General features: G+C 43.2%; 1 protein-coding gene across 1 annotated transcript in view; it reads left to right on the top strand.

The window, feature by feature from the left end:
• Nucleotides 1–12,908, top strand: part of LOC118428630 (TATA-binding protein-associated factor 172-like) — a gene marked incomplete in the record, with an annotated part of 36,096 nt that overhangs the window by 3,515 nt on the left and 19,673 nt on the right. Inside the window, 19 exon segments of the mRNA XM_035838736.1 lie at nucleotides 1,077–1,217; nucleotides 1,705–1,727; nucleotides 1,857–2,051; nucleotides 2,645–2,790; nucleotides 3,271–3,406; nucleotides 3,794–3,862; nucleotides 4,274–4,363; nucleotides 5,004–5,099; nucleotides 5,587–5,763; nucleotides 6,177–6,317; nucleotides 6,831–6,958; nucleotides 7,609–7,732; nucleotides 8,195–8,302; nucleotides 8,693–8,842; nucleotides 9,398–9,543; nucleotides 10,231–10,405; nucleotides 10,949–11,071; nucleotides 11,975–12,112; nucleotides 12,597–12,791. Coding sequence (XP_035694629.1) covers nucleotides 1,077–1,217; nucleotides 1,705–1,727; nucleotides 1,857–2,051; nucleotides 2,645–2,790; nucleotides 3,271–3,406; nucleotides 3,794–3,862; nucleotides 4,274–4,363; nucleotides 5,004–5,099; nucleotides 5,587–5,763; nucleotides 6,177–6,317; nucleotides 6,831–6,958; nucleotides 7,609–7,732; nucleotides 8,195–8,302; nucleotides 8,693–8,842; nucleotides 9,398–9,543; nucleotides 10,231–10,405; nucleotides 10,949–11,071; nucleotides 11,975–12,112; nucleotides 12,597–12,791 — 2,501 coding nt within the window.

Here is a 12,908-nt window from a genome sequence, read left to right as displayed (position 1 = left end):
AGAGGACTGATCAGAGCTCTAGCTAGCATCCGTTTTTCCGTCAATTGGCAGAAATTTGCTGCATGTGACGGAAAAATTTCAAAACAAATCCATCAACCTTACGGACAAAAATCCTTGGTTGAAGCTACAGGCTGCTTGGGGACGCCGTCCACGGCCGTATTAAAAAGCCACACACTGTTTGTTTTGCTATTGTTATGATTGTTGACGAAGTGTGTCGGCGCATCTTTTGCATACAATAATCTAATTAAAAACCCGTTTTTCGTGTTTTCGTGGGAATAGGAATTGGCTGACGGAAAAAAAAATTGTAGCTGGTTAGAGCTCTGGGACTGATTGACAGTTTCTTGGTGAGCGAATGTTACAGACACGTTATCTTTTTAACACATGATCTTGTGGATACATGATGTCGAATTTTATCAAACCATCGCTGAACAAAGACAGTGTTTGTCATAAACTTCCTGGCACGTTTAACCAATTGCTGATGTCACATATCCAAAAAATTATGATGTGTTAATAAGATCATGTGTCTGTAAATCTGGTGATTTTACATTCTGAAGTTATTGGTCATCAGTATTGATCCTGAAGAAGGCGACAGTGGTCATTGAAAATTTGATCCGTGTATATACCTTTGTGTTGGAAGAAAGTTTAGCATTGTGCAAGGTTTTGTTAAATTGCAAAATTGGTTTTAAGATACATACAATACATCATCATTAGTCGACATTTAATGCAGTAATTAGAAAAAAGAATCATCAGAAACTAAGTGTATGATACATCGATGTAGGTTAGACATCCAGGTAATAAGATTCACTAAAAAGTAGTTACTCAAGCAACTGGATATGGTTTTGGAAACGGTCAGACGATTCGAATAGAATCCACTATCCTTCGTCAGTGACATTGAAGTGATCTGGAAGAAACAGGTCTTTTATACTCTAACTATGAATGAAGACAATTTCAGATGTCCAATAGGAAATGTTAGACTATTCAGATAGAGGACAATTTGGATTTCAAAGAATACCAAGGCTAAGACACAATTAATGCAAGTGAGTCAAGTGTATAATGTGTATTTCCAGACCCCTCAGAAGGCAGGTCCACGCCTGTGAGAGACCGCAGTGACAAGTTGGAGTTCTCCAGGTTTGACATCACACGAGTGTTACAGAAGGGCTCCGCACTGTTAGGGTCCGCTGGCACTGAGTTCGACGTGGACGAAAATGAACTTGCAGGTATGGTTCTGAACCATGATATTTTTTTGATAAAGGTTAGACATCCAGGTAATAAGATATGCCAAAAAGCAGTTACTCAAGTAACTGGATATGAGTTGCTTAAGAAGAGTGATGGATGTCACTCGAAACGTTTGGAAGTAAATCTGATTCTTTATCCAGCTGTAGAGAGTTATAGAAATTGTTATGATGGGGTGGGTACCAGTACAGATACAGAAACGCTGTAGATACTGTCCAGGTCCAGAGGATCAGGTGCAGGTCGGACCTGAACCTGGACCTGATTGTATGTGAAAACTCCTGAATGGGCAATACTCAAAACATGAGAATGCTTGCCAGTATAATTTTCATTTTTCAATCAGTCGAAAATTGAGTTTACTGATTTTGTCAGGTCCATTTTTTTCCAGACCTGTCCAACAAGAAAAAAAAGAGACCCATCCCTAGTTGTGGTCTTTAGCTGATAAGATCTTAATGATCCCCTTGTCCCTTTTAGCCATGGATCCAAAGGAGTGCCTGGTGTACCAGAAGAAACAGATCCACAAGCGGCTGGGTCTGGGATTATGACGCATGCCTGGCTATGAGCCTGTCCCTTGCACATGGCTGGGAAGCAAGAACAGTAATTGTTGTGATCTTAAACATAATAAGACATGTTCCTCCCTGTCCCTTTCAGCCATGGATCCAAAGGAGCGCCTGGTGTACCAGAAGAAACAGATCCACAAGCGGCTGGGTCTGGACGTAGCGGGCGCGGTGGGCGTCGACACACAGCAGTTCTTCCAGGACGAAGACCTGGTGATGAGGCCGGAACTCAACAGTCACGCACAGAGGCAGCAACGGATACAGGTTTGTTTTTGGTCCGTTTCTTATCTTCTTACAGAAGTTGTAATGTTGTGAACATAATAAGACATCAGTTCTCCCTGTCCTGGTGATGAGACTGGAACTCAGCAGTCATGCACAGAGGCAGCAACGGACACAGGTCCGCTGGTACTTTGTTTTTGTTTTTTCTCCTTCCTATTCTTCTTGAAATAAATATGGTCAATGACCTGGACCAGATAGCTGTCACCATGGTTACTGGTAAAGTAGCAGGCACCCTGTGGTGTTGGATTACATTTTGTAGCAAACTTCTCAAGTCAATGGTAAACATACATCTGTCTTCAGAATCCTGTACTGTAGCCTTGTTTTGCGGAAAACCTCATTAAGTAATTTTTGAAAAATTGTACATTTGTTTGTTTGTTTGTTTGAACCTTTATCCATTAGTGAGCTCAAATTAGCCAGTCGGCTGCTTATCACTGAGATCATAAAGAAGGTAAGGGCCAGATAAGATATGACAGAGATACAGATTATCAATTGAACAAAATGGATGCCCATCAATTGAACAAAAACCTTCAGAAAAAAAGTTCGAACAATCCACTTCATTCTGTCTGCCCTTCCTACAGCTGTCTGCAGCGGATGCAGTAGCCCAGGAGATGGCAGCAGTGAAGCCTGGCATGAGCGCGCGGGAGAAGAACCGAGCCAAACGGAAAGCCAAGTCACTCGCCAAGCAGAGGTCAAAGGACATCCAGGAGGGTGTGCCTGACCTCAGGTAACTAACCCCCCAAAATATTCTTCCTAATAGTGTAGTTAAAAGTCAGTCAAAAGTTTGTGAGAAATGCATTGAAGCAGGCACAAAAAGAAAGCACATCCAGTTGCAAAATATCATAGTTTCTTAAAAATATCTCACACTACTTTGTTGAAAAATTCATTGTTTCGTGAACAGAGCAATTCGGCAATTTGTTAATGGACATTTCTGTTATTTGTTTTCATCTATAGACATGTCTTGGTCTACATCATGATATTATGGTGAAGTCATTAAAGGTTTGGAATCCTATAGCAAGCAACAGCATTTTAAGAGTTAAAACATACATAAAACTTGGATGTAAGCACTTTCAAGAAGGGAGACCACCTTGATTAAGGACTTTACTCTACTTTTAACAAATATGTGCCATGCTTCATCTTCTGAGTTTAAGATCTGACCACTTTACCTTTCCTCTTTAAGACTCTGATTGTGAATTGTCTGCTGCAGTTCCAACTCGCAGAGCCAGGGGGAGGAGCCTGATCCCAAGAGGAAGAGAACCACAGCTGTCCTGGTGGACCAGCCGGCTGATGCAGACAGGGTCGTCATGGACCAAGTACTGGACAGCAGCGTCATGTTTGAGGAGGTCAGGGGTCATCTGTGTTTGTTTGTTTGTTCCTTTGTTTAGTCATGATTTTCAACAGGGGGTTCTGTATCTGATGTCATCCAAATAGTTTTACATTGTGCCAAGAAACTGGATTAGGGGTAAATTTGAAAATGGTCGGACAACATCTAGATATTGGGTGTCTTTTGTCACGGACAGTCACTGTCAAAGACATCTTTTTCTGTCAGAAATGTCTGACCGTTTCCAATTTTATCGACCAGTTCTTTGATTAACTTTTAAAACCTTGCTTTTTACATTGTGTACCAATACCCCTTCTGGTTATACTAATGGTTGACAATATCTACGCAGCCTCTTTGTTTTTTTTCTATTTTGTCTAAACTTACTGGTCCTCACTGTTTTTGTTCCCAGTCAGAAGACTGGCCCTTTGAGTCCTTCTGTGAGGTGCTCCTCAACGACTTGTTCAGCCCAAGTTGGGAGGTGAGACTCTTTTATCCAGCGAGTGGTGAACTGTTGCGACGTTGTGTTGGTATGACAGTTAGGGTGTTTGGCGCAGAACCTAGAGGTCCTGGGTTTGAATCCCCTGATATGCCACAGATGTGGGACCTAATGGAAAAGGTAGTTTACAGGTGGAAATGAGAACCTACATGTACCATGAAAGCAATGATGTAGAATAATTTGTATCTGGCAAAGTATTGACAGATATGGGACCATATTTTATATTTATTCTGTAAGTTTAGTATCAGAAAAATCCAGCAATACACACACATGCACACACACACACACACACACACACACACACACACACACACACACACACGCATGAAAGCCAAACAATACTTGACTCAAGTTTAGAATTGAATTTTTTTCTCACCTGTTTGTTGCCTTCAGGTGAGACACGGGGCAGGTACTGGGCTCAGGGAGATAGCAAAGACTCATGGGAAGGGTGCTGGTAGGACAGCTGACGCCCCTGCCGAACAGGTAGAACAATTTTTATATTTTACCTGAAGTTTGATTATTACGTGTTTCCTTGTAAACTCTTGGTACAAGGACATGATAATGTGTTTCAATTTTATACTGAAAGATTAGCCTCCAATGAAGACTATAAAACCATTGTGTAAAGAAATATAGGAAAACTTAAGGTTCTTTCATGAACATACAGCACATTTTGTTTGTTTGTTTGTTTGTTTGTTTCCCAGCTGGACAGCAGTAACCAGCAGTGGTTAGAGGACGTGGCCCTGAGACTGCTGTGTATTTACTCTGACTGTGTTTACATGTTTGTTTGTTTGTTTGTTTGTTTACCAGCTGGACAGCAGTAACCAGCAGTGGTTAGAAGACGTGGCACTAAGACTACTGTGTGTTTACTCTGACTGTGTTTACATGTTTGCTTGTTTGTTTGTTTGTTTACCAGCTGGACAGCAGTAACCAGCAGTGGTTAGAAGACATGGCCCTGAGACTACTCTGTGTTTACTCTGACTGTGTTTACATGTTTGTTTGTTTGTTTGTTTGTTTCCCAGCTGGACAGCAGTAATCAGCAATGGTTACAAGACGTTGACCTGAGACTGCTTTTTGTGTTTACTCTGACTGTGTTTACATGTTTGTTTGTTTGTTTGTTTACCAGCTGGACAGCAGTAACCAGCAATGGTTAGAAGACGTGGCCCTGAGACTACTCTGTGTCTTCTCCCTGGACAGGTTTGGGGACTTTGTGTCCGACGAGGTAAGAAACTTTTACATGGTCCCAAGTTGGGGGCTGGTTGGTTAGTGACAGTCCTTCCTGCACTAGATGGTGTATAGGGTGGTGCCCATCTCTGTTTCAATAGCCCTTGGGCCACACAACTTTGTGCAACCACTACAGCAAGGGGCTAGTCCACTGGTAGTGGTGTGTATTCAAAGTAAATATCTTAAGTCTTTGGTTTGACTTGGCCGAGATCAAGATTTAACCTGCTAAATGCTAGGCAAACACTCTTCTCACTTGACCATTACACCATTTTCAGGGAAGGGAAAACAGTATCATTTACAAACCATAACAACGCAGTTATGCTGACCGCAAATATCCGGAAACACAAACAGACAGACAGCTAGACACACCAAAAACTACACCTTCATGTTTCATGGAGGTATCAATTTCAAAGAATTGACTTTTTCTGGACAATCATGTAAAATTTTCTTGCAACAGACGTTGAATGTTGCCCTTTTGTCCCCAGGTTGTTGCCCCAGTGAGAGAAACATGTGCCCAGACACTAGGGGCCGTGCTGCATCACATGACCTCCGAGGGTGTGAAGGGGGTCCTGGGAATCCTGATGCAGCTCCTGGAGCAGCCCCAGTGGGAGGTTAGGCATGGGGGGCTCCTGGGGCTCAAATATCTACTGGCTGTTAGGAAGGTAAGATTTGTGAGACTGCTTTTAGACTGGTACACATATGATGACATTGTACATTTGAAAATTGATAGATAAATTGATTTATTTATTGGTTGATTGATTCATTGATTGATTATTGATATCTTAGGTACTGGAATTGGTGGAACCTCCTATCATTGACAGTCAATTGTCAAGGGTCCCCCGACAGCACGCTTTTATACAGTGTTCTACATTAAGCATTACTTATGGCTTCATTGATAGATCTGTCAATAGATCGATTCATCGATTGATAGGTGTGGCTCTTCCAGAACACAGGACCTCCATTTATTGTCCTATTTGAGGGACGCCCTAGGTACTCATTTTTCACCTTTTGCTTAATTGATAGATCTGTCAATAGATTTATTAATTGATTGACAATATTGTTTATTCCTCCACAGGAACTGGTGGAGGCCACCCTCCCCTCCATCGTCCCGGCGATCGTCCAGGGTCTCCAGGACAGTGTGGATGATGTGGTTGCCGTGGCAGCAGCCAGCATCGTCCCTGTCGTCGACTCTCTGGTCAAAATACTCCCGCTGCAGGTATGGTTTTTTTGGCAACACCTCAGGGCCGGAGCCAGTTTGTTGGTGTTTTTGAGACAACAATTTTTCTTCACTGTGTTACTCTGTACTTTTTGATTTAAGAAAGATCAAGTACCACAGTGTTGCCACCGAATCAAAACAAATGGACAATGGTTTAAAACATCACAGTAGTCAGCGAAATGAAATATTATCATTTCACCTGACACCGGGTATAGCAACTAGTAGCCATTTTTTGCTTAAATAATGATAATATACACTTATTATAGTAATAATAGTGACTGTCGTAGCCAATTAATCAAAGTATACTGGGCTACACAGCCACATGAAAGCCTATTAATGAGGACAACCTCCCCATTGATATTTGGAAGCAAAGAAGCAGACATCATTATCATCACCATCACTGCTGTCTGGATCCTTGCTCTGTTCACATTGGTAAGGCCACCCACATTGATGTGCTTGATACGTCTGACAATATGTTATAAATCGGATTCCACTCTCTTACTTTTCCCGCAGGTTCCTGGCATTGTTGAGATCCTGTGGGACGCGCTGTTGGAGCTGGACGACCTGACAGCATCCACTAACAGCATCATGCTGCTGCTGGCCTCCCTGCTGACCTATCCTGGGGTCACAGCACAGACAAGGTAAGGTGTGATTATGTGCTGTCATTAGCCAAATGCTGTCCTACTATGCAGCTGTGATTAGTGAATGTTGCTGTTACTGCCTCCCTGCTGACATATCCTGGGGTCACAGCACAGAAAAGGTAAGGTGTCATCAAGATACGTGCTGTCATTAGCCAAATGCTGTCCTACCCTGTGTGACAGCACAGACAAGGTAAGGTGTGCTGTCCTTTGTCCTACTCTTTATGACAGCACATGCCAGTTAAGGTGTAATATTTCTGTCCCTTGCCAAATGCTGTCCTACCAGCTGTGATAAGTGAATGACAGCTTCCACAAACAGCATCATGTTACTGCTGGCTTCCCTGCTGACTTATCCTGGGGTCACAGCACAGACAAGGTGAAGGGTCATTTTGTCATATTGGGTCATGTTGTGTAACTGGAAATAGTATGTAGCTTGAGTTAGAGACATCCCTCTGATAGGATGTTAATGGAGGTCCCGTGTTTGAGGAGAGCCGAACCCACAACACCTTTCGAAAAAGAGAAAGGGCATGCCCAAATGTGAAATGTGCATACAATGACATAATTTAGTTCTGAAAATTCGTGTTCAACTTCTATGTCTAAGACAGTAAGTTGTAAGCACCATCTTCTGAAAGTTTGTGTTTGTTCCTAACTAGTTGTGGAGCTGTGCTGACGACATTGGTTCCCCGTCTGTGGCCGTTCCTACATCACACCATCCCCTCCGTCAGGAAGGCCTCCCTGGAGACCATCCACACACTCTTAGTCTCCGACAGCCCCCAGGTAACATATCAAAACAAGATTCTTTGTATGTAACCAAGTGCTTTATTCCACGGACATTTTGTCTGTCACCTTCTATTCTTACTGGTTCACAATGCACAGGCTTGTTATTCATGTAAGCTTCTGTACCATCAACATCTACCCTCTGAAAGTGAGAAAATGCAACTCTCACTGGCATTTGAAAATGCTATCTTCATATAAACAATGCTAAGTTTGACTATAGAGACTTCAAGTTGGTAGAAATGACTACAGACTCTACTCTACTTTGCTCTTTTTATTTTCTTCAACCAGCAAGCCCTGAAATGTATGACCACCTGCCAAATACATCTGTTCATATTCTAATCAGTCCCAGATCCGGTCCACTGTTTTTTTCAGGTGTTTTTTTTTTCGGACTGGTTCAACACGAAAACCGGTTTGTACCAGTAACGATACCTACCCTTATGTCTGGATGTTGATTTTCCGCAGGCGCCCTGCTCTGATTGGCTGCCGCCGCTGCTGCAGGACGCCCTGCGGCACGTGTACCAGCGCAGCATCACAGAGACTAAGGATACCATCCTGGAGATCGTACAGAAGGTACTTGTTTTGTATTGTATACCAGGGCTCGAAATACTTTTTTCTGCATTCCTGCACTGGTGCAGGTAACATTTAAAATTAACTGCATGCATGCACCAGACAAATTTTACCTGCACCTCTCATATCTAGACAAATTTATTTGATCCACTGACACCAAGAAGGACCCCTACTGTTTTCGAAAGTACTTTCACCTGCTGGAGGTGCTGCGCTCTTCTCAAATGTCGGACCTCCTTTTATCCAAGGGTAGTGAAAGCCAACATCTCTGTATGTTTAGGTGTGGCTGAAGATGCTAGAGAAGGCTCCCCTGGAGTATCTGGTTGCAGCCGCCTGCCCCTGGCTCAGTGCCTGGTTGTGTCTGGCGTATTAAAGCTAACATCTCTGTATGTTTAGGTGTGGCTGAAGCTGCTAGAGAAGGCTCCCCTGGAGTATCTGGTTGCAGCCGCCTGCCCCTGGCTCAGTGCCTGGTTGTGTCTGGCCATGCAGCCGGCGCAGGTGCAGATAGACTCCACCATGCTGGTAGACAGCCGGATGAAGGGAAAGGTAAGAACAAAAATAACTTATGTAGTAGAGCACATACTGGGACACTTTTCCATGGTGATTCCAATCCATGACTGAAGAATGCAAAAGTCAATGTAAAACCCATTGGGATGCTTGCTGTCTGCTAAATACAACCCAGACCTCACCCTAGGACTGATTGATTACCATAAAACACAAGGAAAACACATTGGAATCACAGTCTCTAATTGGAAAACCTTTAGGGAGGAAAGGAAACCTTTTGGATATAGATCCTCCAAAGCAAACATTAGGAACCCCCTGACTAGGGAAAAGGGTAAGATATACACAGCAGATATCTCCTCTTCTGCTGGGTGTGTTTCTCCAGTGTTTCCCCTGATTTCCAACCATTGAACTGAGTTTTGGAAGATAGTATTCAAAACTGGAAAAAAATGTAAACTTTAAACCAAGGCATTCAATGGTACCCCCATTATGAAAACCTTGTTGTGAGTCACTCTCTGGTGGCCTAGAATATCTAAGATATTATATTTAGATCTCAGTTTTAGAACCTTGATGCCATGATTTTGTTTGTTGTTACTCCAGGAAAGAGGACCTTCCACACCCCGGAGCCGTACAGCCCCCATCATCAAGGAGGTCCGGGAGTACATCGGAGGGGCGGAGTCTGTTACCATGGATACCCCGCAGTCCAGGGACCACTGTGTCATCAAGGCACGACTCACTGCTGTCAGGTGACCTTGACGTTTGGCTTTGTCCTTTATGATTCGAGTTACTGTTGCAACAAGACTGTGATTATTTCAACAAATCATGGTTGCTGCACTACAATGTAGAGTTGTACATGTCAAGTTGATCATATAATGCCATATGATTGTAGAATGTACAAATCGAAATTCAATGTTCTTACTAGATTGCTGGGTTGTCATGCCATCCTTCATTGGCCAGCTGCTGCCAACTTTACAGCTGGGCGAGATAGCACTGGTGGACAGCCTTGGATAGCTGCTGTGTTTTCATTTGACTTTGTTTCCCTGTAGGTTGCTTGGTTGCCTGCCATCATACATCTGACAGCCGCTGCCCACTATACAGCTGGGCGAAACAGCACCAGTGGATAACCTTGGACAGCTGCTGTGTTTACATTAATTTTGAACCATTGACTTTTTCTCTGTAGGTTGTTGGGTTGCCTGTCATCTTACATCGGCCAGCCACTGCCCACTTTACAGCCATGTGAGACAGCACCGGGGGATAGCTGCTGTGCCATTTGAACCATTGACTTTGTTTCCCTGTAGGTTGTTGGGTTGCCTGTCATCCTACATCGGCCAGCCACTGCCCACTTTACAACCGGGTGAGACAGCACCAGTGGATAGCCTTGGACAGCTGCTGTGTTAACATTAATTTTGACCCTTTGACATTTTTCCCTGTAGGTTGTTGGGTTGCCTGTCATCATACATCGGCCAGCCCCTGCCCACTTTACAGCCGGGCGAGACAGCACCGGTGGACAGCCTTGGACAGCTGCTGTGCTTCCACCTGAGTGGGAAGTCTGCTATCCAGCGGATGGTGGCTGCTCTGGTGGTTAGGAACTGGGCTGAGTTTCAACAGGTCGGTGGTGTTCTTTTCTTTTCTGAGTTGCTTATTTCATCATTTGGAGAATAACGCATCCTCTGTGTTAAATAGTAAACTTGTAAAAACATTTGACCTGGGCTGAGTTTCAACAGGTTTGTCCTTTATGTAGACTGATATAAACTGTTCTTCAACTCAGAAATTAAATCAACTTAGATGGTTTTCATGCTCAATCAGGGGCTGTTCATCTCTGAGTTGATTTTTCATTGAGATATGGAGAATAATGCATGATCATAGTTTTATGTTTACTGTTGTTCGTAGAATCGCTTATTATGTCAGTAGGGGCCCAAATCTGTAAAAGGCTTTCAGAACTTTTCAACTTTGATTCATGTTACTTTAGATCAAGTTATGGATTGACTTGAAATTTGGTATTTATAGGCACCCTAACATATACATCCTGATACTCAATATCTGCATTGCTATCTATAGCTATCCTGGCATGATTTATGCAATAAAAACTAATAGATTCAATGTATAGAAAAACAAAAACATTTACTAAAAATATGTTTTATTTTCCCACAGGCCCACAGCCAGGATAGCTGCTGTCCCCTGGCTGTGAGACAGCGGCTACAGGAGGTGCTGACGGAGAACTTGTACTACGATGAGATCACCACACAGTTTACCACTATGCAGACAGAGTGCAGGGTCAGTTAACAGTTTGTTTGATGTTTGTTTTCTTTGTGCTAATTTTTAGATATCATTTTTCTATTTTTCCTGGTGTCTGTACAATACTGGTACAGTCTGTATTTTGTTCCCAAAAAGTTTCTGTGTTGGTCAATGGACTGCTTAAGGTTTAATTGGTTGATTTGTTGTTGATAGGTTGTCTTGGATGGTTGGTTGGTGGGGCGATTAGTGACTGTGTAGATTGGTTTTATTTATTGTGATTTGCTGGTTAGTTTCACACGGTTGTAGCTGACTTGTACTACAATGAGATCACCACACATTCTATCACTATGCAGACGGAGTGCAGGGTCAGTCTACTGTCTGTCTTTTCTTCTGCACTGGTCCATGCACTAGAACAGTGCTGTCCCTGGTGCTGAACTTTTTACTGCTGTAAGCATCGGAAAGTAGACATTTTACTAGACAGGGTAGCTTACTGACATTTCTCCACACTGCAATATCAAACATTGAAGGTGTTCCTGACAGCCCTCCAAGCCTATGGGTGTCTGGTAGACTCCATCGCCAGACAGGGAAGCTTACTGACTGTTCTCTACACTGCAGTATTATACATTACAGGCATTCCTGACAGCCCTCCAAGCCTGTGGTTGTCCTGTAGACTCCATGGCCAGACAGGGCAGTTTACTAACAATTCTCCACACTTAAATATTGTACATTTACTACTATTGGCATTCCTGACTGCTCTCCAGGCCTGTGGCTGTCCCATAGACACTATACCAGACAGGGTAGCTTACTAGCATTTCTCTACACTATGATATCGTACCTTACAGGCGTTCCTGACTGCCCTCCAAGCATGTGGATGTCCTGTAAACAGTACCCCTGACAGGGGAGCTTACTGATAATTAACTATTGTACATCATTATACTCTAGGCGTTCCTGACTGCCCTCCAGGCCTGTGGATGTCCTGTAGACTCCATGGCCAGACAGGGGAGCTTACTGACCGTGGAGCAGGCCTCTGCCCTGGCTGCAACCCACTGCAGTCAGGCGGTCATGCCCAACCAGCTACAGGTGGGTGCATGCGGTGTGAGGGAATGAAAGAGCAACATACAATAAACAATAAACAATGCAACATGTGAACTAAATATAGACTTAGGTGAGATTAGATTGATGAAAAATTGTAGGCATGTGGTAGTGGCTAGTTGTTACCTCTCATTAAAGATACAACAAATGGCAGTTGCTCAAGCAACTGAATATGATTTTGTATCTATTTGGCATAACATTTGTCACTCTCTTAATACTATGAACGGCAAACTCTGCATACATGCAGGAAAGCACTGTTTAAAAAACAGTCTTATCATAAAGCCACATTAGTCACTGGAATAAGCAAAAAGTTTTCAAAGCATAAAAGCAATGAAATCATATTCAAATTTATTCAATCATTTGGCTCCATTTGTGGTGAGACTTACACTCTCAATCGTGTGAGATGAGATGTTTTGATTGAGGATACCCAGATACAACATATTACATCATCTGTATGTCGTTGTCACCACAGAGGCTGGAGGGTCGGAGGTCCCAGCTGCAGGCGGCGGTTCAGGAGACCGGTGCGGAACACGGCCTGCACCACCTGCGGGTCCAGTGCAGCGTGGCCGGCGCGCTCGTGTCACTCCGACTCCTGCCCGACAAACTCAACCCTGTCATACGTCCGCTCATGGACACCCTGAAAAGGGAGGACAACTCACTGTTGCAGGTGAGATGTTCTTCAGAATCTGATGTTTAAAAAAAAAAATTTAATTGAATACACAATGATCATCATATATTTTGAGTCTCTTTACCCTTGCTAAAGCAGCAAGCGTAATGTAACTAT

This window comes from Branchiostoma floridae, chromosome 13 (genome assembly GCF_000003815.2).
Source record: "Branchiostoma floridae strain S238N-H82 chromosome 13, Bfl_VNyyK, whole genome shotgun sequence".
NCBI lineage: Eukaryota > Metazoa > Chordata > Leptocardii > Amphioxiformes > Branchiostomatidae > Branchiostoma > Branchiostoma floridae.
Note: the sequence above shows the minus strand (reverse complement) of the source record. Positions and strands in the feature narration are given on the sequence as shown.